Source organism: Chiroxiphia lanceolata, chromosome 26 (genome assembly GCF_009829145.1).
Source record: "Chiroxiphia lanceolata isolate bChiLan1 chromosome 26, bChiLan1.pri, whole genome shotgun sequence".
Classification (NCBI taxonomy): Eukaryota; Metazoa; Chordata; class Aves; order Passeriformes; family Pipridae; genus Chiroxiphia; species Chiroxiphia lanceolata.
Genome location: NC_045662.1, coordinates 6,674,851 through 6,698,798, shown reverse-complemented (window position 1 = coordinate 6,698,798; position 23,948 = coordinate 6,674,851). Strand labels below are relative to the sequence as shown.

General features: G+C 63.1%; 1 protein-coding gene across 7 annotated transcripts; it reads left to right on the top strand.

Moving 5' to 3' along the window:
• The first annotated feature begins 157 nt into the window (after window positions 1-157).
• On the top strand, window positions 158-23,532 carry HDAC5 (histone deacetylase 5). Of its 7 annotated transcripts, none has more exons than XM_032711388.1 (26): window positions 158-182; window positions 2,508-2,630; window positions 7,898-8,124; window positions 9,227-9,359; window positions 10,065-10,179; window positions 10,281-10,408; window positions 10,493-10,624; window positions 11,793-11,899; window positions 12,901-13,026; window positions 13,520-13,739; window positions 14,221-14,408; window positions 15,078-15,353; window positions 15,645-15,795; window positions 17,046-17,179; window positions 17,263-17,383; window positions 18,360-18,409; window positions 18,484-18,591; window positions 19,620-19,675; window positions 19,787-19,874; window positions 19,960-20,079; window positions 20,171-20,268; window positions 21,015-21,133; window positions 21,212-21,345; window positions 21,531-21,615; window positions 22,263-22,416; window positions 23,401-23,532. In XM_032711388.1, the coding sequence occupies exons 1-26, from the start codon at window positions 173-175 to the stop codon at window positions 23,438-23,440; spliced, it is 3,243 nt and encodes a 1,080-aa protein (XP_032567279.1). In that variant the 5' UTR covers window positions 158-172; the 3' UTR covers window positions 23,441-23,532. The 7 variants fall into 7 exon arrangements, with proteins under 7 accessions (XP_032567279.1, XP_032567278.1, XP_032567282.1 ...); XM_032711387.1 differs by having other exon boundaries at window positions 12,898-13,026; XM_032711389.1 differs by lacking the exon at window positions 158-182 and adding an exon at window positions 1,043-1,077 and having other exon boundaries at window positions 12,898-13,026.
• The last annotated feature ends 416 nt before the right edge of the window (window positions 23,533-23,948 follow it).

Genomic DNA, 23,948 nt, shown 5'->3' with positions numbered 1-23,948 from the left:
AGGCTGGGGTTCATATACCCCTGGCCTTGCCCACCTCCCTTCCCGTGAGGCCCCGGGGAAAGGGAGGAGCCCAATCTCAGAAGGTATAAAGGCTCTGGGAGCAGCAGCACCTGGTTTGCATCTCTGACTTAAAATCAGGATGGTACGGGCTTAACAGAGAAGAGGACTCTTAATGAGAACAGGTATTGTAGTGGTATTAGAATTCGTATTTGGGATTGTAATCTGTAAGAAAATGAGTATGTGTTTCCTGCACGTGTGTCTGTGGGTGCGTCTGTACACGTGTATGTCCTGCTCACGTGTATCTGTGTGTCTCTTGCACTCGTGTGTGAGGACATGCTAGGCCCATGTGCACTCACGTGTGAACGTGCCCACACATACGATGGGCTGACGAGCAGCTGCACAGAGGTACAGAGGCCGTGTGTGCCCTTGCTCACTCACACACACTCACATGCCATTGCACACTCACACACATGTGCCAGTGCACACGCACACTCGGGCACATGCATTTGTACACTCACACTTGCTCGTGTGCCATTGCACACACACACGTGTGCCATTGCAGTAATTCTCTCTCATACCCACCTGTTCTATTGCACACACACATTTGGGCACGTGCCTTTGCACACACACACACGTGTGTCATTGCACACTCATTCATATTCGTACATCCGTATGCTGTTACACGCTCACACTTACATGCCATTGTACACTCATTTACACACACACGTGTGCGACTGCACACTCGCTCTCACACGTGTACTGTTGCACACTTATTCACACGTGCCCACTCACTCCTGTGCCATCGCCCAACGACATCGTCCCACACTCACCCACCCCGCGGCCCCTTTAAGAGCCTCCTTAAGCCCCGCCCCACTTTGAGCCCCGCGTCCCGAAGGGGAGGATCCCCCCCCCCCCCCCCGCGCGGGGGTCTATTTTTAGCGCACGGGCGCCGTCACGTGACCCTGGAGTGACGTCACCGAATGTTGTTGTCGGGGCGGGCGGGGCCGCGCGGCGAAGATGGAGGAGGAGGGGGGGGCGCGGCGGGGCGCGCGCCGGGCGGCACTGGGGGGACCCCAGGTACGAGGGGGGCCCGGGGGGCCCGGGAAGGGGGGGTACCGCGCCTGGGGGGGGGCCGTGGCGGAGCGCGAGGGGGTGCGGTACCGGGGTCCCTCCTGTGCGCGTCCGGGGGGGGCCCCCCGTGCATTGGTGGGGAGGCTGCAATGGGGAGGCGCATCGGGGGTCCGGTGCGGTTTAGGGCGGGGGGTGTGTGTGTGCAGTGGGGAGGGGGGGTTGTAATGGGGGCTGCTGTGTGGTTGGGGGGGCTCGATGTGATGGGGCTTTGCACCGTGCGGGATGGGGGGGGGGGGGGGGGCTGCAATAGAGGACCCCTGTGCGGCCTTGGGGGGGGCTGCAATGGGGGGGACCCTCCTGTGAGAGTCGGGGTGGTGCAATGGGGGGGGCCCGTGCAGCGCGAGGAGGGGGTTGCAATGGGGTGGTTTGGGGGGGCTGCAATGGGGTTCTCGGTGCGGGTGGACGGGGGGCTGCAATGGGATCCCACTGCGGTTTGGTGCGGAGGCTGCAGTGGGGGACCCCAGTGCAAGTCGGGGGGGTCCTGTGCGTTACGGGGTCCCGGCATGGTTCGGAGGAGGGTGGGCCCACGCAGTGGTGGAGCCCTGCAGTCTAGAGGGGTCTCTGTGCAGTTCGGGAGGGCTCTGCAATGTTGGGGGTCCCGGTGCTGTTGGGGGGTCCTGGTGCGGTTCGGCAGGGCCCTGTAATGAGGAGCCCCGGTGCGGTTCGGGAAGAGGTCGGTGTAGGTTGGGGGGTCCCGGTGCGATGGGCTTTGCTCTGTGCAATGGAGTGGGGTGGTCTGTGTAATGGGGAGATCCTGCGATGTCGGGGGGCCCGTGCGCCAGCGCGGCGGCAGCTCCGCAGCGCGGCCCGTTTGCAGCGGGGGGGGCCCCGCTGCACCGCGACAGGCTCGGGGCTGCCGGCAGCCTGCGTGTCCTGTCCCCCCCTCCCCTCCGTGGGGTCCGTCCCGCCGCGTGGCCCCTATGCGTGGCACCCTCCGACTCCCATCTCGGGGCAATGCCTCGGTTTGGGGGGGCGGCAGCACCGGAGGCCTCGTGGTGTGGGGGGCAGCCAGAAGTGAGTGTGTGTGTCCCCTCCATCCATGTCCTTATGGGGGTCCCACCCGAGTCCTTTTGGGGTGGTACCGGGGGGGGGGTACTTCTGGGCTCCCCCTTCGTGCTCCCCCTTCTTTTCCTGCAGAGCTTTGTGTAATGCTGCCACCTCTCCCAAAGCCCCCTCAGCCCTCCCAGGTCCCTTCTAGGGGTGCCCACAGGTCCCCCCATCCCTGGGGGCAGCAGAGCAGAGCAGGGCCACATCCTGCCACTGGCGGGTGTTCAGGGGCTGGAGGGGGGCTCAGTGCTGGCTCCAACCCCCCTCTCACTTGGTGCTGGGGGGATTTTGGGGGTTCCGGGGTGCTGACAGGGCGCTTGGTCCCGCAGGGCTCCCAGGTGGCGCAGGCACAGCCGTGGTGCCCCGGGCGGCACTGACGGGCTCGCCGGACACGTGCCTCTCCGCACCCCCCTGGCACCCGCCACCCACCATGGACCCCCAGAGCGACACAGGTGAGCCCTGGGGACCCCGGGATGGGGGTGTTCCCCTCTGCTAGGTGCCGGTCACAGCCGTGTCCTCCCTGCACATTGTCGCGTCTGCACTGTAGCCCCAAAGCCCCTCGCCATGACACCCATGGGGTGTTGGGGTCCCACAGGGTGCTGTGGCAGTGTCCCACCCACCACGGCACGTCTGTGCCCGCTGCCGTGGGGGTGTCACTGTGCCAGACACCGGGGCGAGGGGGGGGATGGGGGTTCTGCCAACCACCCCCCTCCCCCAGGTATCCTGGGCCATGCCAGGTATCCCCCTTCCTGGTTTTCCCAGACCCCCGGCATTTCCCACCCCCAGGGGAAGCTGAGGCACAGCTCCTGTCACCGCCGTGGCACGGCCTACGTGTGGCTCTTTGCGCGGAGTCCCTGCGGTGCCAGGCGTGGGGGCAGCTGTGGTGACCATGAGGGCTGTGCCTGCGCTGTCCCGGCTCCTGCTGGCTCCCTGGCAGAGCCGCCCTGTAATTATCCCGGTGGGAACTCCAGCGACATCTGGGGGGGGGGGTTGGGTTGTCCTCTCCCCCTTCCCGGATGGGGACACGCGGCACCACCGACTCCCATGGGCTCTGAAGGGGAAACTGAGGCACAAGAGCCGTGGCGGAGCCCCCGTGTCCCCTGGATGGACTCGCCACCGGTTGGGGATGGGGATACGTGTATCCTCTCTGCCCCCAAACCGCCCTGGTTGCCACCAGCTGGTATTTTTGGAGCAGCCGCAGGGCTGGAGCATCGCCCGTCCGTGCCTGGCACGAGGCTGGCACGGGGACACGGTGGCATGGGGACACGGCCTGCCCGCCTCTGCCATCCCCGGGGCGCTTTGCTCGGGGTCCACTCCTGGCTGTGGCTTTGGATTTGCCTCTGGAAGGGGGGTTTGGGGCCCCCCCAGAGATGCTGTGACTCTCTGGCTGCTGTGATGAGTTGGGCAAGTCTCAGCTGGGCTAGGTCAATCACGGGGACGTGGCAGAGCCCACCCCTGAGCTTCGGGGTCCCCAGTCACCCCCTGGGGGGCTCTGTGCACCCTTTTCCCATGCTCATCCCAAAACGGGGTGGGGGGGTGGGGGGGTGTGTCCTTTGGGTGCCGGTACCATCCCTGGGTGCAGCCCCCCCGCCTCCCCTCCATCTCTCCAGTCATGCCTGGGGGTCCCCACTATTACTCTCCATCTCCTTGAGGGCCCCCCCGTCCCCCAGATATGCCACCACCTCTGGATGGGGCTCCATGGGGAGCCAGGAAGGGGGTCTAGGAGCTGTAATGGGGGTCTGGCCACCAGAAAAGGAATCCAGGAGCCGGGAAGGGGGTCCAGGAGCCAGGAGGGCCCATTCCCGTGGCCTCCTGCCCGCTGGCAACACCAGAAATATCCGGGCTGACGTCAAGCCCCAAAGCACCCTGTGGGGGGGGACGATGGGGGGGGCGGGGGGTGTCCCAGAAATATCCCAGCTATTAAAAGTCTTGGCTTGGGATTAACATGCTGGTAAATAAACGTGGCGGCTACCGGGGGGGTTACGCACGGCTGGGGTGCCGGGGGGGGGTCACCGTTCCCAAAAGGGGGGTCTCCACACCTCAGCCCGTTGTCATCCCCTGCTCTGATTTGTCCCCGTGGAACTGCTTTGGGGCACTAATCCCATGGGAAATGTGCTGAGTCGACATCTGCACCCCCCTGCACCCCTGTCTCCTTGGGGGGGGTCTTGTTGGGGGGAGTCACAGGGTCCTGGGAAGGGTGGGGGGGTCGTTTGCTTTCATTTTCTCAAAGCGGGGCTAATCGTTCTCTGCACATCCCAGATTTTATTCCTGGCAGTGCTGATGCGGATTAATGTCCCCAGCAATTAGGGGGATGTGGAAAGGGGGGTGGGATGAGGATGGGAGTGGTGTGGTGGGATCCCAGGCCCCCCACAGCCCCCCCGTGCAGGACAGCCACTGTGCCCTGTCCCCGGGGCAGTTTGGGGATGCAGCTGGGTGTTGGGGGGGACACAGCACACCCCATCCCACAGGATCCGCTGTGACACACCCCCCCCCCGGCACAATTCCCTATTTATAGCCAGCTCCTCCCGTGCGCCGGCTATTTCCAGGAGTTGGAGAGAATAGCCTGGATGGAGGGGGCTGTGGGCAAGGGGGGGCCCCTCAGCCCTACCCTGCCTAGAATGGGGGGGGGGGCCACATCCTCTCCAGTCACCCCAAACTCCAAGGGATGCTCTGTGACCCCTATCTCTCTGTCCCCCCTGCTGAGAGGGTGATGGAGGGGTAGGTTTGAGGGTGCGTGTGCCCCCCAGCCCCTCTGTGGTCCCATTGGGGGGGGACACAGGTCTCTCTCCGCAGAGGGGGTGTCGGGCCGTGAGCCCCCCCTGGAGCTCCTGCCCTGCACCCTGCTGCACACCCTAGGTGAGTGGGAGAACCTGTTTCCCTGTGCCCCCAAAACCCTGTGACACCCCCCCTCAAAACCCTGTGACATCCCCTCTCAAAATCCGGTGACATCCCCCCGCAAAAGCCGGTCATGCCCCCCCAGTGAGGTGTGAGTGTAGCATGGTGGGGGGTGCGCAAGGGGGAGAGCTGCTTTCCTTGCATGAGTGTGCACAGCTGTGCAAGGGGAGAGCTTCTCTTTTGACGCGAGTGTGTCAGGGGAGAGCTGCACCTGAGCGTTCAGGTGTGCAAGGGGTAGAGCTGCTTTCCTTGCATGAGAGTGTTCAGGTGTGCAAGGGGGAGGACAGCTGCTCCCCTTGTGTAGGTGTGCAAGGAGGAGAGCTGCTCTTTTTGCATGAGTGTGTAAAGGTGTGCACAGGTGTGTCAGGGGACAGCTACACGTATGTACAGCTGTGCAAGCATCCCCTGTCCGTGGGGGGGGGGGGGCACAGGGTGAGGGTCCCCTCACAGGGTGGGGTGGTGGCCCCAGCCTGGTGCCAGCCCAGAGCCACCACTGAACCCAAAGTGTCGGGTTGGCTCCTCTGGGGGCTATTTTTAGCCCCCTCGGGTGCTGCCCCCTCCCCCCTGAAAGGGCTGAATGCTGACCCCCACCCCCCCCATTGCACCCCAACACCCACCGGGGGCCTTTGATTACCCCCCAAACTGGGATGTGTCAGGTCTGGGGGACTGCAGGAGTACCCCAATGCACCCCTAAAAGTATCTCCCCCCCGAGATGTGACTTGGGGTGGGTAGGGGGGGCTGGGGGTTCCCCTCTTGCATGTCAAGGTGGGGCTGGCACTGACTGGGGGGGGCTGGTTGGTGTCTGGGGGTGCTGGTTCGGTTGGGGGGTTGCTGCCTGGCTTGGGAGACTGGCTCGTACTGGGGGGACTGGTTGGTTAGTGAGGAGCTGAGGCTGGTTGATACTGGGGGGGGGGGGGGCTGGTTGGCACTGGAGTTACTGGTTAGTTTGGGGGAATACTGCCTGACTTGGGGGTCTGGCTCATACTGGGGGGACTGGTTGAGATGGGGGGCTCGGGGGACTGGTTGGTATATTGGGGGACTGGTTGGCACTGGGAGGGACTGGTTATCTTGGGGGATGCTGCTTGACTTGGGAGGCTGGCTCATACTGGGGGAGACTGGTTAGTGCTGGGGAGGGAGGACCGGTTGAAACTGGGGGTGCTGCTTCGTGTGTTGGGGGTCTGGTTGGCACTGGGGGGACTGTCTGGTACATGGGGGGCTGGTTAGTTTGGGGGGGCGTGCTGCCTGGTTTGGGAGGCTGGCTCATACTGGGAAGGGGTGATTGGCACTGGGGAGGTGGGGCTGGTTGGTTTGTGGGGGCAATGGTTGGCACTGGCAGGGCTGGTTAGTTTGAAGGGGAGAAGCTACCTGGCTTGGGGGGCTGGTTAGCTTGGGGAAGGGGGGGTACTGCCTAGTTGGGGGGCTGGTTAGCTTGGGAGGGATACTGTCTATCAGGGGACCTGGTTGGCAATGGGGGGGTGCAGCAGGGTACTGTGCACTGGCAGGTTTTGGGGGGCTGGCTGTCCTCGGGGGGGGGCTGGCATGCCGCGGAGGGGTCTGTCAGAGCGGGGAGGGGGGCTGGGGGTGCCCCACCCGCGCGCACGGTGACGTCCGTGGGTCCGTCCAGGCACACGTCAGTACCCGACGTGCGACCGCGCCAGGTTGAGGGGGCTGCGGGGAGGGGAGGGGGGGGCCGCATTAACATTCAGCGCGTGCCCCCCGCCCCCGCCTTCCTGTTTGCGTGGGGAGGGGGAGGGCTGGAGGCGGGGGTGGCTGCGTCCCCTCCCCGTGTCCTTTGCTGATGGAGGTGAGGGGGGGATGTCTGTGCCCCTCGGTGATCGCTGGGGAGTTTAAGAGGGATGTTTGGGGGTGGGGGGGCTCGGTCTTGCCCCCCCCCCCCCGGTTGCCCTTTGGGTTGGTTGTTCTGTGTTGCAAATGCAGGAGCTTGGACTGGGGGGACCTCCATGTGTTTTTTTCTGGGGGGAGAAGGGGGGAATCCCGGGCTTATCCAGTGGGTTGGAAGCTGGGGGGAGACCCCCAGGAGCTTCATAGGAGGGGCTGATCACTGACCCCCCCGCGGCAACCCCCCAGGTGCCCCTGAGCTGTCCCCTCCCGTCCCCCCATCTCTGGGAATGCCCAGCCTCTTCCCCCATCCCTGGTACACCCCCAAACTGCCCCTAACACCTCCCCTCATCCCCAGGACACCCCCAAACTGCTCCCAGCTACCCTCTCCACCACTGGGACACTCCAAAACTGCACTGGGTTGACACCCCCATCCCTGGAACACCCCTATATTATCCCTTGAAGTTCCAGCTGCCCCCCATCATCACTGGGACACTTCCAAACCACTCTCAGTTCCCTCTCCACCACTGGGGCACCCCCAAACTGCCCCTTAAACAAGTCTTATCACTCCCATCATTCCCGGTACACCCCCAGCGCCCCCCTCCCATCATACCCGGGACACCCCGAAGCCACTCCCATTTCCTCTCTCCATCCCTGGCGCACTCCGAAACTGATCCCAGCTCCCCCCCGTCCTTAGGACGTCCCCAAAATGCCCCCAGCTTTTCCCCCTCTCACTGATGCTCCCAAACTGCCCCTAATTCCCCTCCCCCATCCCTGGGACACCCCAAAACTGCCCCTTAACAAAGTCCCAGCCCACCTATCATTCCTGGGACACCCCCAAACCACTCTTGTGTCTCCCCCACATCCCTGGGACACCCTAAAACCGCCCCTTAAACAAGTCCCTACCCCCACCATACCCCTGGAACCCCTTCCCCAAGCCGCCACCCCCCCCCCCCCCCCCCGGTAACCCGGTGTGGCCCCGCAGGGCCAGAGGGGCCGGGGCTGGAGGGGCCGGGGCTGGAGGCGGCGGGGCCGGAGGCTGCAGGGTTGGACGCGGGACTGGCAGCGGCACGGGAGCGGCAGCTGCAGCGGGAGCTGGTGGCCCTGAAGCAGCAGCAGCAGCTCCAGAAGCAGCTGCTCTTCGCCGAGTTCCAGAAGCAGCATGAGCACCTCACACGCCAGCACCAGGTCCAGCTCCAGAAGCACCTCAAGGTGTGATGGGGGAATGGAGCTGTTGGGGGAGATACTGGGGGTTGTGGAGCCGTGGGGAGGTATATGGAGGGTGATGGAGCTTTTGGAGGGGGGATAATGGGACTGATGGAGCAATGGGGGGTGATGGAGCTCTTGGGAGGGAGGTTGCGGGAATGGAGATTTGGGGGATCACTAATCTTGGATAATGCAGCTGTTGGGGGGATACTGGGGGTGATGCAGCTGTTGGAGGGAGGTTGGGGGAATGGAAATGTGGGAGATCACTGATCGAGGGTGATGGAGCTCTTAGGAGGTGATTGAGGATGATGGAGCCACAGAGGTGGATGCTGGGGGTGATGAAGATACAGGGTGTCACCTGTCTGAGGTGCTGGAGCTGTGGGAGGGGGATAGTGGGGGTGATGGAGCAGTTGGAGGGTGATGGAGTGATTGGGAGGGAGATTGGTGTGATGGAAATACGGGGTGTCACTGATTTGGGGTGGTGGAAGTGTTGGAGATGATAGTGGGGGTGATGGAACCAGGGGGGTGATACTGGAGGTGATGGAGATAAGGAGCAATGGAGCTGTTGGAGGGATATTGGAAGTGATGGAGGTAAGAGGTATCACCTATCTGAGATGATGGAGCTATTGGAGGGATATTGGGAGTGGTGGAGTTGGAGGTGAGATTGGGGGCGATGAAGCCACAGGGGAGGATACTGGGGTGATGGAGCTACTGGGGATGATGGAACTGCAGGGGATCACCTCTGTGGGGTGATGGAACTGTTGGGGGAGATCGGGGGGGGAAGGAGCTGTGGGATACCATTTAGCTGGGGTGATGGAACTGCTGGGAGGGTTGCTGGGGGTGATGGAGCTATTGGGGGTGAGGGAACTGTGGGGTATCGCCTCTATGGGGTGATGGAGCTGTTGAGAGGGAGGTTGGGGGGATGGAGCTGTGGGGTATCTGTAATCTGGGGTGATGGAGCTCTTGGGGGGCAGTTGGGGGTGATGGAGCCACTGAGGGGGTTTGGGGTGCCAGAGCCATGAGGCCATCATGTTCCTTGGGGTGCTGGAGCTGTGGGGTGTTATCCTGGGGTCCCATCCTTGTCCCCCCATGTCCCTCTGCCCTGCAGCAGCAGCAGGAGGCCCTGGCCGCCCGCCGGCAGCAGGAGCTGGAGCAGCAGCGGCAGCGGGAGCGGCAGGAGCTGGAGCAGCAGCGCCTGGAGCAGCTCCAGAGCCTGCGACCCAAGGACAGGGGCCGTGACAGTGAGCGAGGGAGCATCGGGGGCTGGGGAGGGGGCTGGTAGCAATCGGGGCTGGGGGTGGGTTGGAGGCACTGGGGGCAATGTGCTCAGAGGGGGCAGTGGGACTGGGGGGAATGGTGTCAATTGAGGGTGGGGGGTGTTGTGGGCTGTGGAGTGGATTTGGGAGAATGGGAGGCAGCAGGATCTGGGGGGGAAGTGGAGCTGGGAACATCTGTGGGGAGCTGGTAGTGATGGGGGGCTAGGGAGTGGGTGGAAGAACTGGTAGGGCAGTGGGCTCTAGGTGGAGGCAGTGGGACTGGGCACATCTCGGGGGGGACAGGTAGCAGTTGAGAGGCTGGGGGCAGTGGGGACGTGGAGGGCTGTGGGGGGAAGGGGGGCAATGGGGCTGGGGGCATCGGGGGGGGCCATGGGAAATGGGGACTGGGGGCATCTGGGGTTGGGGGGCTGGGGGCTGGTTTGGGGGGAAGGGAAGGCAATGGACCCTGGGAGGGTTGGGGGCTCTGGCAGGGACTGGTTGCAATTGGGACTGGGGGAGTCAGGAGGGTCTGGGGGCAGTGGAGTCTGAGGTGGGATGAGGGGCTCTGGGGTGGGTTGGGGGCACTGAGGGCAATGTGCTCAGAGGGAGCAGTGGGACTGAGGGTGCCTGGGGGCATCTTGGGGCTGTAGAGGGGATGTACTACCCCTCTGACCCCCCCGTGCCCCCCAGGTGCCATCGCCAGCACTGAGGTGAAGCTGAAGCTCCAGGAGTTCCTGCTCAGCAAGACGAAGGAGCCAGGCCCCGGCCCCCCAAACCATTCCCTCCCCCAGCACCCCAAATGTTGGTAGGTCCCCCCCCAACCCCACACGACCCCCCCAAACCACCTCGGGAGGGGGGACCCAGGTGTCCTAGCGGGGTCTCTGCCGCCTTCCCCTCCCCGCCCAGGGCTCACCACACCTCGTTGGACCAGAGTTCCCCCCCGCAGACAGGCAGCCCGGGGACCCCTCCGTCCTACAAGCTCCCTCTCCTCGGCACCTACGACAGCCGGGATGACTTTCCTCTCCGGAAAACTGGTGGGTACCGGCGGGCGGGGAGGGCATGACACACCTCCAGGGGAGGCGACACGTTTCGGGGTGACACGTTTGGGGTCCCCCCAGCCTCTGAGCCCAACCTGAAGGTGCGGTCGCGGCTGAAGCAGAAGGTGGCGGAGCGGCGGAGCAGCCCTCTCCTGCGGCGCCGCGACGGCTCCGTGCTCAGCGCCTTCCGCAAGCGCCACGTCGAGATCACCGGTGCGTCCCCCGGGGGCGGGTGTGATGGCATGGGCCACGCGGGAGGTCACGGGTGGGGACACGCCACCTGCCTCGCTTTCCCCAGGTCACCCGGTGGTTCCCCGGAGTGCCCAGGAGGGACCCGCGTCCCCGTCCTTGTGGCTGCACAGGACTGTGGGACACGTGTACTGCTGGACACGTGGGCACGTGTGTGCTTAGACACTCGCTGTCCAGAAGGAGTGTGCGTGTCTGCACACACGCTTGTGCATGTGCGTGCTTCTGCACATCTGTGTGCAATGTGGGGACACGCTGATGCTGCATTTCTACACGCGTGCTTGTGCAACATGTGTGCTCGTGCACGTGTTTGCAGCATGAGTGTGCACATCACACGTGTACTTGTGCAACAGGAGTGCATGCACTGCTGCTGCGCACGCTTGTGGAACATGTGCACACACGTGCGCTTGTTCCTGTGGGAGATTTTTCGCATGTACTTGAGCAACACTCATCCCCCCCAAGGCAAATGCTTGTGCAACAGGAGTGCGCGTCCGCGCACACACTTGTGCACGTGTGTGCTTCTGCGTGTGTGTGCTTGTGTGACAGGAGGGCACCATGCTGCTGCACGTGTGTGGAACATGCACACGCTGGTGCACACATGTGCTTGTTGCTGTGTGAGTTTTTTTACACGTGTGCTTGTGCAACATGTGTGCACACGCATGATTGTGGACACGCTTGTGCAGCATGAATGCATGTCCGTACGCACCTGCCTGTGCAGCACAGGTGCTTGGGCACGTGTTTGCAATGTGAGTGTATACGTGACCCCTGTGCTTGTGCAACAGGAGCACGCGCAGTGCTGCTGCACGCGCTTGTGGAACACGTGCACGCACGTAGGCTGGTTCCTGTGGGAGGTTTTTAACGTGCGTGCTTGTGCAGCACGTGTACACACGTGTGTTTGTAATGTGAGTGTGCACGTCTGCACGTGCTTGTGCACGTGTGTGCTTCTCTATGTGTGTTCCTCTGCAACACAAATGCACGTGTGTTCATGCACGCACTAATCCATGCATGTGCCTTTGCGGTGGTGCCACACGTGTGCACAGGTGTGCTGGTGCCCTTGCACACCTTTGTATCGCCCTGAGGTGGGTGGGGGTCCCGGTGTCTCCATCCCCGTGTGTGACACACGCATGTGCTGCAGTGTCCTCGGTGTGCAGCAGTGCCCCCGGGTCGGGGCCCAGCTCCCCCAACAGCTCCCACGGTGCCCACAACGGCCTGGCCGCCTCTGTCCCCAACATCCACGCCGAGGTACAGCCCGAGGGGAGGGAGGGGCACTTGTGTGTGCAGGTGTGTGCTGGGGGTGTGCTCAAGGTGTACATGTATATTCGGGTGTGTGTTGGAGATGGGCTCAGGGGGCACATGTCTGTGCAGGTGTGTGCTGGGGATGTGCTCAGGGTATACATGTACATTCAGGTGTGTGCTGGGGGTGTGCTCAGGGTGTATGTGTGTGTGCAGGTGTGTGCTAGGGGGGTGCTCAGGATGCACACGTATGTGCAGGTGTGTCCTAGGGGGGTGCTCAGGGTGTATGTGTGTGTGCAGGTGTGTGCTAGGGGGGTGCTCAGGATGCACACGTGTGTGCAGCCAGCATGTGTGGGTACACATGTGTGCTCAAGTGTGCGGAGCCGGTGTGTCCATGTTCAGGGGGCACGTGTATGTTCAGGTGCGTGCTGGGGGTGTGCTCAGGGTGCACACATGTTCAAGTGTGTGCAGCCAGCATGTTTGCGTGCACACATGTGCTCAAGTGTGTGCAGCCAGTGTGTGCATGTTCACAGTACACGTGTGTAACCAGGTATGTGCTGGAGGTATGCTCAGGGGGCACATGTGTGTGCAGGCGTGTGTTGGAGGTGTGCTCAGGTGTGTGCTGGGGGTGTTCTCAGGGTGCACGTGTGTTGGAGGTGTGCTCAGGGTGCACATATATGTGCAGGCATGTGCTGTGGGTATGCTCAGGGTGCACATGTATGCTCAAGTACATGCTGTGTGTTTAAGGTGCACACGTGTTCAGGTGTGCTATAAGTGTGGCTGGTGTCAGTGGCATGTGCTGGCACACACGTGCAGGTAATATGTCACTGATGTGCCCTGGCTCACACATGCTTATGGCAAGTTTTGCCTTGGCACACGCATGCCAATGGCATGACCTGCCCCCTACAAATGTGCTGATGACGTGCTGTGCCCTGGCACGTGTGCTGATGGCGTGACATGCCCCCAACACACGTGCTGATGACGTGTCATGCCGTGTGGTGCCGCAGCAGCTCCTGCCCCAACCCCATGCCCTGGCCCTGGATGGGGCCCAGCTCAGCCTCTACACGTCCCCGTCGCTGCCCAACCTGTCCCTGGGGCTGCAGGCCACTGTCACTGTCACCAGCGCCCACCTCCCCGTGAGTGGGGGGCACAGGGACCCTCTGGGGGCATGGGGGGCGTGGGGACCCCATGGAGTGGTCGCACAGGGACCTGGAACCCCATGGAGGGGATGTGGGGATGCTCTGCGGGCATGGGGACATGAGGACTCCATGGAGGGTGGCACAGGGACCTGGCGCCCCATGGGGGGGATGTGGGGACTCCCTGGGGACATGGGGACCGCACAGTGGGTGGCACGGGGACCTGGCACCCCATAGAGGGGATGTGGGGGTCCCCATGGGGACCTGGCACCAGTCCATAGAGACTGTGGGGGGACCCCAAAGAGGATGGCATAGGGACCACATTAGGATCAGGAATCCTGTGGGGAGGGATGTGGGAACACAACAGGGGGTGGCATGGGGACCTGATACCCTCCTATGGGGGGGACCCATGGGGACCATGTGGGGACCCCACGGGGGTGGCACTCCAGGGGGCGGTGTGGGGATCCCCCCGCTGCCACCCGTGTCCCCTCAGGCATCCCCCAAGCTGTCACCGCAGGCTGAGGGCGAGCGCCCGGGGGTGCCCCCCCTGCGCCCCGGGGCCACCCTCACCGGGAAGTTCCTGAGCACGTCCTCAATCCCGGGGTGCCTGCTGGGGGTGGCCCTGGATGGGGACCCCCCGGCCGGTCCCCCGTCCCTGCTGCAACACGTCCTGCTGTTGGAGCAGGCGCGGCAGCAGAGCACCCTCATCGCTGGTGAGGCCCCACTGCCCCCCAGTCTCGCCCTAGTTTCCCCTCAGTCCTTCCTCAGTTCCCCCCCAATTTTCCTCCAGTCCTTCCCCAGTTTTCTCCCAGTCCTGCCCTGGTTTTCCCCCCCCCAGTCCTTCCCCAGTTTATCCCTAGTCTTGCCTCAGTTTTCTCCCAGTCCTTCCATAGTCCCCCCACCCAGTCCTGCCCCACTTTCCCCTCAGTTTTCTCCCAGTCCTTCTCCAGTTCTTCTCCAGTCCTTCTACAATTTCTTCGCTGTCCTGCCCTGATCTCGCACTGGTCCTTCCCCAGTTCGCCCTCTGTGCTCCACTTTCCTCCCAGTCCTTCCCCACTTTCCCCCGCAAGTCCTTCCCCAGTTTCCCCCCAGTCCTACCCCAGTTTCCCCTGCCTACAGCCCCCCACCCTCACCCCCAGCTGCACTGGGGGTCCCAGGGGTTGTCGGGTGCCCCACTGACCCGGTGCCCCGCAGTACCCCTGCACGGCCAGTCCCCGCTGGTGACGGGGGAGCGCGGGGGGGGTCCCCGTGGGAACAAACTGCCTCGGCACCGGCCCCTGAGCCGCACCCAGTCGTCCCCACTGCCCCAGAGCCCCCAGGCCCTGCCCCACGGCCCCCTCCAGCACCACTTCCTCGACAAGCAGCAGGTCCAGCTGGGCAAGGTGGGCTAGGGGCAGCCCTGGGACTGGGGGTGGGCGTGGGGTGGGTATGGGGTGCGAGTGGGGCTGGCGGTGGGGTGGGAATGGGGTGTGTGTGGTGTGGGAAATGGGGTATGGGATGGGTGTGGGGTGGTAATGGGGTGTATGTGGTGTGGAGAATAAGGCATGGGATGGGTGTGGGTGGGCACGGGTTGAGCATGGGACTGGCGCTGGGAGGGCATGGGGTGAGCATGGGGTGGGAATGGGGCATGGGGTGGAATGTTGGGTAGCTGCGGGGCACCCTGACACCCCACTAACCCCCCAGATACAGCTGGGGGGGGTGAGGTTGCAAGCAGGGGAAGCTGAGGCAAAGGAGGGGGAACTGGGGGGAAACTGGGGAAGGACTGGGTGGGGGTGGGAGTGGGGCTGGGGGGAGTGGGGTGGGGCATAGGGTGGTTGCGAGATGGGAATGGGGTGGCTTTGGGGCACGGGATGGGTGTGGGGTGCATGTGGGGTGGGAATGGGGCATAGGGTGAGCATGGGCACAGGCTGCATATGGGGTGGGTTCCAAGGGGACCATGGGGTGGGTATGGAATTACTGTGGGGCAGGGGGTGACTGTGGGTTGGGCACGGGGTTCAGGCAGATGGGGTGTAGGGGTGCAGTGGGGTCACTAACACCCCCATGCCCCCCAGCTGCTCCCCAAGGCAGGGGAGCTGGCACGGCAACCCCCCACCCACCCTGAGGAGACGGAGGAGGAGCTGACGGAGCAGCAATCACCGCCCCCAGGCGAGGGGGGGCCCCCTGGCCCCCCCCTCGGTCCCCCCCTCACCCTCATCTCCCCGGAGGCTGAGGACCCCCCGGAGCAGCTGCAGGACCCCGAGGGCTGCCAGGGGACAGGGGACAGCGGGGATGAGGCTGAGGGCGCTGGGTACCCCAACGTCACCGAGCTGGGCGTCACCTACAAGCAGGTGAGATTTTGGGGGGGCCCAAATCCCCCCAGACTCCTTAATTCCCCCCCCACAAGCATCCTGTGCATCCCTTGCCCCCACTCTGCACCCAACTGTGTGTCCTCCCCCCATTTTTGGGGTGATGCCGCAGTGATGACTCGGAAGGGTCGGTGACTCATCCCCCCCCTCTGCATCCCCCCGTCCCCGCCACCCCTGCACCGGGACCCCCCCGTTCCCTGCCATGACTCATCCCCCATCCCCCCCCTTGGCCATGGGGGCTGATGGGGGGTCATGTTGGGTGTCCTCCCCCAGGTGTACCCCGAGGCACCGCTGCAGCTTTACCCCACGCCCCCTCTGGGGGTCCTGGCACTGTCCCACCCAGCCCTCGCCCGCACCCAGTCGTCCCCCGCCAGCGTCAAACCCCCTGTGCCCGAGGGGCCCCCCAAGCACCTCTTCACCACAGGTACAGGGACAACGGGGGTCGGGGTCCCTCTGTCCCTTGGGGTCCCATATCCCTCAGGGTGCTCCTGTCCCATGGGGTGTCACCTGTCCCATGGGATCCCCCTGGCCCTGTGTCCCATGGGTGCCCCATCCCGTGGTAGACCCCAGGGATGTCTGTATCCCCCCACCCTGAGTGTCCCATTCCTTGATGCGGTTGGGGGTGACCCTGTCCAATGGGGTTCCCAGTCTCTCAGGGTGTTTGGGCCCCCCCTGTCCCCAGGGGATGGGGATGTTCCCCATCCTTCGGGGTGCCTGTGTGCCATGGGCCCCTCTCCCAGATGGTTTCCCATCCCTCAAGGTGTCTGGGATTCTCCCTGTCCCCTGGGGTTCCTAATACCTCAGGGTGCCCAGGTATCCCCATATCCCATGGAATCCTCCTGTTCTGGGGTTCCCAATTGCTTGGGGTACCCGTGGGCTTTCCCTGTCCCTTGGGGTTCCTATTCCCTCGGGTTGCCCAGGGATCCTCCTATTCCACAGATTCCCCCTGTCCCTGGGGGTTCCCAATTGCTCAGGGTGCCCAAGGGCCCCCATATACTATGGGATCCCCCTTATTCCATAGGTTCTCTCTGCCCCTTGGGGTTCCCAATCCCTTCGAGTGCCCAGGGTTTCCCTGTTCTACAGATTCCCTGTCCCTTGGGATTCCTAATTGCTCAGAGTGCCTAGGGGTCCTCCTATTCCACAGATTCTCCCTGTCCCCTGGGTTTCCCAATCCCTTGGGGTGCCCAGGGTACCCCTATTCCATGGTTCCCCCTGTCACTTTGGGTTGCCCAATCCCTTGGAGTGCCCAGGGTTCCCCTATTCCACAGATTTTCCCTGTCCCTTGGGATTCCCATTTGCTCAGGGTGCCCAGGGTTCCCCTAATCCACAGATTCCTCCTGTCACCTGGGATTCCCAATCCCTTGGGGTGCCCAGGGTTCCCGTATTCCATGAGCTTCCCCTGTCCCCTGGGTTGCCCAATCCCTTGGCGTGCCCAGGAGTCCTTCTATTCCACAGATTCCCTCCCTGTCCCTTGGGGTTCCCAGTTGCTCAGGGTGCTCAGGGGTCCTCCTATTCCACAGATTCCCCCTGTTCCCTGGGGTTCCCAGTCCCCCGGGGTGCCCAGGGGACCCCCAATCCCATGGGATCCCTCCATCCCCTGGGGTGCCCATGTCCCTCAGTGCCCCAGCCCTGGGGGGGTGCCAGGGTCCGGTGCCAGGTGTGCTGCTGGCACAGGCGTGGTGTACGACACGTTCATGCTGAAGCACCAGTGCACCTGCGGGAACACCACGATCCACCCGGAGCACGCCGGCCGCATCCAGAGCATCTGGTCCCGGCTCCAGGAGACCGGCCTGCTCGGGAAGTGTGAGGTGAGGGGAGCACCCCGTGTCCTGGGGGGGAGCTGGGGTTGGCTTGGGGAGAGGGGGGCTCACCCCTGTGCCCCCTTTGCCAGCGGATCCGGGGCAGGAAGGCGACGCTGGAGGAGATCCAGACGGTGCACTCAGAGCACCACGCGCTGCTCTACGGCACCAGCCCCCTCAACCGCCAGAAACTGGACAGCAAGAAGCTGCTGGGTGGGTGCTGGGGGGGCCCTGAGTGTCTGGGACCCCCCTCTTTTGGAGCTGGGGTCACCCTGTACCCCCTATTCCTTTGGATCTGTTCCCTGGGGTGCCCTGTCCCTTTAGATGTCCAGGAGAGCCCGTGTCCTGTGGGGTGTCCTTATGCCATGGGATGCCCCAACCCTTAGGTGTCCCAGGAGTCCCCAGTCCCATGGGATTCTTCTGTCCCTTGGGGTTCCCAGTCCTTTGGAGTGGCTGGAGTTCCCCTCATCCTATGGGTTTCTCTTGTTCCCTGGGGTTTTCAATCTTTTTGGGGGGCTCAGAGGTCCCCGTATCCCATGGGATCCCCCTGTCCTATGGGGTTCCCAATCGTTTGGAGTGCTCAGACGTCCCCCTGTCCCATGGGATCCCCAGGAGTCCCCCTATCCCATGGGATCCCTCTGTCTTCTGGGGTTCCCCATCGTTTGGGGTGCTCAGAGGTCCCACTAACCCATGGAATTCTCCTGTCCCCCGGGGTTCCTAATGCTTTGGGCTGCCCATGGGATTCCTCAGTGCCATGGGATCCCCCAGTCCCATGAGATCCCTCTCTTCCCTGGGGTTCCCAATCCTTTGGAGTACCCCGAGGTCCCTCTGTCCCATGGGATACCCAGGAGTCCCCCTGTCCCATGGGATCTTCCCGTCCCCTGGGGTTCCCAACCCTTTGGGGTTCTCAGGGGTCCCCCTATCCCATGGAATGCTCCTGTCCCCCGAGATTTCTAATTCTTTGGACTGCCCATGGGATTCCTCATTGCCATGGGATCCCCTAGTCCCATGAGATCCCTCTGTCCCATGGGGTTCCCAGTCCTTTGGGGTGCCCAGGCGTGCCCCTATCCCATGGGATATCCCTGTCCCCTCCAGTTCCCAATCCTTTGGGGTGCCCAGGGGTGCCTCTATCCCCTGGGATACCCCTATCCCCGCTGTCCCCATCCCACCACACCGCTCCACCCCTCAGGTCCCATCACGCAGAAGACATACGCGGTGCTGCCGTGTGGGGGCATCGGGGTGAGTCTGGGGGCGCGGAGGGGGGGGGTCCCTGGGGTGAGCTGACCCCGCTGACCCCCGGTGTCCCCCCCCAGGTGGACAGTGACACGGTGTGGAACGAGCTGCACTCGTCGAGCGCGGTGCGCACGGCCGTGGGCTGCCTGCTCGAGCTGGCCTTCAAGGTGGCTGCAGGCGAGCTCAAGGTGAGCGTGGTCTTGCACACTTACCCGGACTGTGACAGTCCCTGTGCACACTCGTGTGCATGTGTGTTGCCTTGCACACTCACCTGGGATGTGATAGTCCCTGTGCACACTCCTCTGTGTGTGTGTGCTGCCTTTACAGTCATCTGAGATGTGACAGTCCTTGTACGCACTCGTGTGTATGTATGCTCCTTGCACACTCACCTGGGCTGTGACAGTCCTTGTGCACACTCAACTGAGGTGTGACGGTCCTTGTGCAAGCTCGTGTGTGTGGTCTTGCACACTCACCTGGGCTGTGACACTCATGTGCACGTGTGCCCTCCTTGCACACTCACTTGGGGTGTGACAGTCCCTGTGCACACTCCTCCATGTGTGTGTGTGTGTTGCATTGCACACTCATCTGAGGTGTGACAGTCCCTGTGCACACTCGTGTGCGTGTGTTGCCTTCTTGCACACTCCGCTGGGGCGAGATGGTCCTTGTGCAAGGCTGAGCACGCATGTGCTGTTCTCTTGCACACTCCCCTGAGTGCAGGGCTCCTTGTGCCAGCTCGTGTGCAGACATGCTGCCTTCTTGCATGTGTCCCTCCCTGTGCCACACGTGTCCCTTTCCCCTCTGTCCCATGCATATCCTTCTGTCCCACATGTGTCGTTCTGTGTCCCACAAGTGCCTCTGTCCCACACGTCCCTCTGTCTCCACGCCACTTGTTCCTCTGTCCCACGTGTCCCTTTGTGTCCCACACATGTCCCTTTGTGTCCCACACCTTCCTCTGTGTCCCCACCCCACGTGTGTCCCTCTGTCGCCACACTACATGTCCCTTTGTGTCCTTAAACCACTTCTCAGCATTGCAGTCGCAGAATATTCTGAGTTGGAAGGACTTACAAGGATCATCGAGTCCAACTCTTCAGTGGATGGCTCTGTGTGTTCCTCTCTGTCCCACACATCTCCCTGTGTCTCATGCATGTTCCGTTGTCCCTGTGTCCCACACGTGTCCTTGTCTTTCCCACACACATCCCTCTCTCTGTCCCCACAGAACGGCTTCGCGGTCATCCGCCCCCCAGGCCACCACGCCGAGGAGTCCACAGCCATGTGAGTGTGGGGACAGCGCTGGGACCCCCGCCCAGGGAGGGGACCCCACAGCATCCTGGGGGTCACCCCACCACTGAATGTCCCCTGTCTCTCATCCTCTTTTGTCCCCAGGGGCTTCTGCTTCTTCAACTCAGTGGCAATCTCGGCCAAGCTGCTGCAGCAGCGGCTCAGCGTGGGCAGGATCCTCATCGTGGACTGGGTAGGGGGGCAGGGGGACCCCCCACGGGTGATGGGGACCCCATGGGTGGGCAGAGGGGTCCCTGACATCACGGGTGCCCCCCCAGGACATCCACCATGGGAATGGGACCCAGCAGGCCTTCTACAGTGACCCCCACGTGCTCTACATCTCCTTGCACCGCTACGACGATGGCAACTTCTTCCCGGGCAGTGGGGCCCCTGAGGAGGTACAGGGGGGCTTGGGGGAGGGGTGGGGGTCCCCCTGTATCCCCCTAGCCCTGGATGTGGCACAGGGGGTCACCTGTGGCTGTGTCCCAGGTGGGCAGTGGGCTGGGAGTGGGCTACAACATCAACATCGCCTGGACTGGCGGCGTGGACCCCCCGATCGGGGACGTGGAGTATCTGACCGCCTTCAGGTGGGGGTCTCGGAGGGCGCCTGAGCCTTTGGGGGGGTCCCTGGGCTCAAGAGGAGTTGCTGGGTCCAGATGAGAGGGTCTCCATGTCCTTGGGGGGGTTTCTCCCTGCACCCTTGGGGGGGTTCTTGTGCCCTTAGGGGGGTCTCTACGTCTTGGGGAGAGGGTTCCTGCGCCCTTTTAGTGGGGTCTATGTGTCCTGGGGGGGTCTTTATGCCCTTGCGGGTGGTTCCTGCATCCTTGGGGAGGTGTCCCTGTGGAGGAAGGTCCCTGTGCCCTTGAGGGGTTTCTGCATCCTGGGAGGGGTGTGTCACCATGCCCTTGAGGAGGGGTCCTTGCACCCCAGGGAGTTCTGAGGGGGTCCTCATGCCCCTGGGGGAGGTCCCTGCATCCTGAGAGCATCCCTGTGCCCTTGGGGAGGGGTCCCTACAACCCAGGGGGATCCCCATGTCCTGGAGGAGGTTCTTTGTACCCTTGGGGTGGTCCTCCCAGAGGATCGCCATGTCCTGGGGGAGGACCCTACACCCTGGGGGTTCCCCTACACCTTGGGGAGGGTCTCTGCACTCCTGGGGGGGTTCCCCACTCCCCAGAGGGGATCCCCGTGTCCTGCAGGGGGTTCCCAAACCCTAGAGGATCCCTGTGTCCTGGGAGTTCTCTGTACCCTGGGAAGGATCCTTGCACTTTGAGAGGCTCCCCACAGCCCTGGGGGGGGGGGTCCCCTTGCCCCTGGCTGACCCTGTGTCCCCCAGGACGGTGGTGATGCCCATCGCCAAGGAGTTCTCCCCAGACCTGGTGCTGGTCTCCGCTGGCTTCGACGCCGTCGAGGGCCACCTGTCCCCGCTCGGTGGCTACTCTGTCACCGCCAAGTGTGAGTGGGGTCCGGGGGCGTCCCGGGCTGGGGGCCCCGGCTCAGCCACCCCTTACCCCCCCTCCCCGGTGCCCCCAGGTTTTGGACACCTGACGAAGCAGCTGATGATGCTGGCGGGGGGCCGGGTGGTGCTGGCGCTGGAGGGGGGCCACGACCTGACGGCCATCTGCGACGCCTCCGAGGCTTGTGTCTCTGCCCTGCTCGGCCTGGAGGTACAGTGGGGACCCCCTCAAGCCCTGAGGACCCCACCCGGGGGCAGGGTGTATTGAGGTGCCCACCCTGTGTCGTGCCTCAGTTTCCCTGTGTGTGTTGGTGAGGGGCTGTGGTTCCGTCCCTGCTCTCTCTGAGGGGTGCTGGTGGCAGTTTTGGGGGACTGATGTGTGTCCCCTCTCCCCAGCTGGAGCCCCTGGATCCATCCCTGCTGCAGCAGAAGCCAAATGTGAATGCGGTGGCCACACTGGAGAAGGTCATCGAGATCCAGAGTGAGAACAGGGGGCAGGGGCAGACCCTGATGGGGTCCCCTGGGGGGTCCCCAGGGCTGATTCTATCTTGGGGGGGCACAAAAGAGTCCCTGGGGGACCCCAGCGGGGGGGGCCCTGGGTTTGTCCTTGCTGTGGAAGGAGCTGGAGGGTCTCCAGTGCTGCCACTGGGATCCTGAGGGGGTCCCCAGGACTGTCTCTCTTTTGAGGGAGGACCGAGAAGGGTCCTTAGGGCTGTCCCTGACATGGGGGTCTTGAGGGTGCCCAGGGTCTGTCCCAGCATGGGGTTCCTGGGAGTCCTCTGAGTCTGTCCCTGCTGTGGGAGTCTCAGGGGTCCCCTAGGTCTATCTCAGCTGTTGGGGTCTCATGGGTCCCCTGGGTTTGTTCCAGTCCTGGGGGTCCCTGGGTCTGTCCCTGCCATGGGGGTCCCCCAGCTCCATCTCAGCCATGGGGTCCCTGGGGGTCACCTGCATCTGTCTCAGCCCTGGAGTTCTTGGGAGTCCCCCAGGTCCATTGCAGCCCTGGAGGTCCCCTGAGTCTGTCTCAGCCATGTGGTCCTTGTTCCCTGGGTCTATCTCAGCCATGGGGTCCCTGGGGGTCCCCTGACTTGTCCCAGCCCGGGTGTCCCCTGTCACGCTGCCCCCCGGCAGGCAAGCACTGGGGGTCCGTGCGGCGTTTCGCAGCGGCCGTGGGCCGGTCCTTGCTGGAGGCCCAGCGCAGGGAGGCCGAGGAGGCCGAGACGGTGACGGCCATGGCCCTGCTCTCGGTGGGCGCCGAGCAGGCCGGGGGAGACCCCCAGCCCAGGTACGGCCCCTGGGGACCCCGCTGGGTGTGCAGGCACACGGGTCATGGGGTGGGACACGTGTGTCACTGGGGTGGGCATGGAGCCACATTGTGTCGGGGGGGCTGCATGTTCCCTTGGAGATTTGCGTGGATCCGTGTGTGTCCTTGGGGGGGACACGTCCCTGGTGGGGTACATGGAGCCACATGTATCATTGTGGGGAGGGACACATATCCCTGGGGTGTGATGGAGGCACATGTGTGTGTTCAGGGGGGACACACGTCACTGGGGTGGGTGTGGAGCCACATGTGTGTGTGTGTTCAGGGGGGACATGTGTCCCTGAGGGGGGGACATGGAGCCACATGTGTCATTGTGGGGAGGGACACATGTCCCTGGGATGTGCAAGGAGCCACATTATGTCATGGGGGGCTGCATGTTCCCTTGGAGGTGTGCATGGATCCATGTGTGTCCTTGGGGGACACGTGTCCCTGTGGGTGTGCATGTCCCGAGGGCTCTGTATGGAGTCACAGGTGCGCCCTGGGATGTGCATGGAGCCACGTGTGTCATTGGGGGGGCTGCATGTTCCCCTAGGGGCATGCAAGAAGCCACCTGTGGCCTCTTGGACATGTGTGTCTCATGGGCTGTGCATGGAGCCATGTGTGTTCTTGGGGGATACTCGTGTCCCTGGGGGTGTGCAAGAAGCCACGTGTCCTCTTGGACACGTGTGTCCCCTGGGCTGTGCATGGAGCCACATGTGTCCTCGGGGGGAGGGAATGTATGTTCCCCTGGGATGCTCACGGAGTCATATGTGTGTTCTGGGACATGTGTGTCCCGTGGGGGCTGTGCATGGAGCCACATGTGTGTGTTCAGGGAGGACACATGTCCCTGGGGCTGTGCATGAAGCAGGTGTGTCCTGGGGGGAGTGACAGACATGTGTGTCCGGGGGGGGCTGTGGTGTGTGTGAAACACACGTGTCCTCCACTTTGGCATGTCCCTCCCCTTCCCAGGCCAGTGGAGGAGCCGATGGAGGCTGAGCCTACGCTCTGACCCACCCGCATCGTTCCCGTCTCCGAAAAAACCAAGAAACACCCAGAAGAGATGAAAAAACTCACACACACACGCACACACACACAGAGAGAAAAAAAATCACAGTAAAAGGGAAAAAAAAGCACTTAAAAAAAAAGACCAAAAAAAGACCAAAAAAAAAAGACAAAAAAAAAAGGCAGAAACCAGAAGGAAAACCAGAAAAAAGAGGAAAATATTTTCTTTTTCTATTAAAAAGAGTAGAAAACCACAAAAAAAATCCCCCCTACCTGTCCAGTGCCCCCCCCGGCTCCCCCGCGGTGTTTGCGGTTGTGTCTCTTGTGCAGCAGCGGTTCCACCAGCACCCCGTGTCCCCACCGTGTCCGTCGGGTCCCCCCCCGTCGCTGCCCGGACCCCCCCGGCACTCCTCTCTCTCTTTTTTAGGGATTTTTCCTTAATTCCCCTTCTATTTTTTGTGTGTGTGTGTCCCCCTTTGTTCCCTCCTCGGCTCTGGCATTTGTTTCCCCCCTGC

Coding starts and splice junctions, on each gene's coding strand:
- HDAC5 (XM_032711387.1), top strand. Junction 8,125..9,226: donor AGCTCCAGAAGCACCTCAAG/GTGTGATGGGGG, acceptor TCTGCCCTGCAG/CAGCAGCAGGAGGCCCTGGC. Junction 19,676..19,786: donor GCCGAGGAGTCCACAGCCAT/GTGAGTGTGGGG, acceptor TTTTGTCCCCAG/GGGCTTCTGCTTCTTCAACT.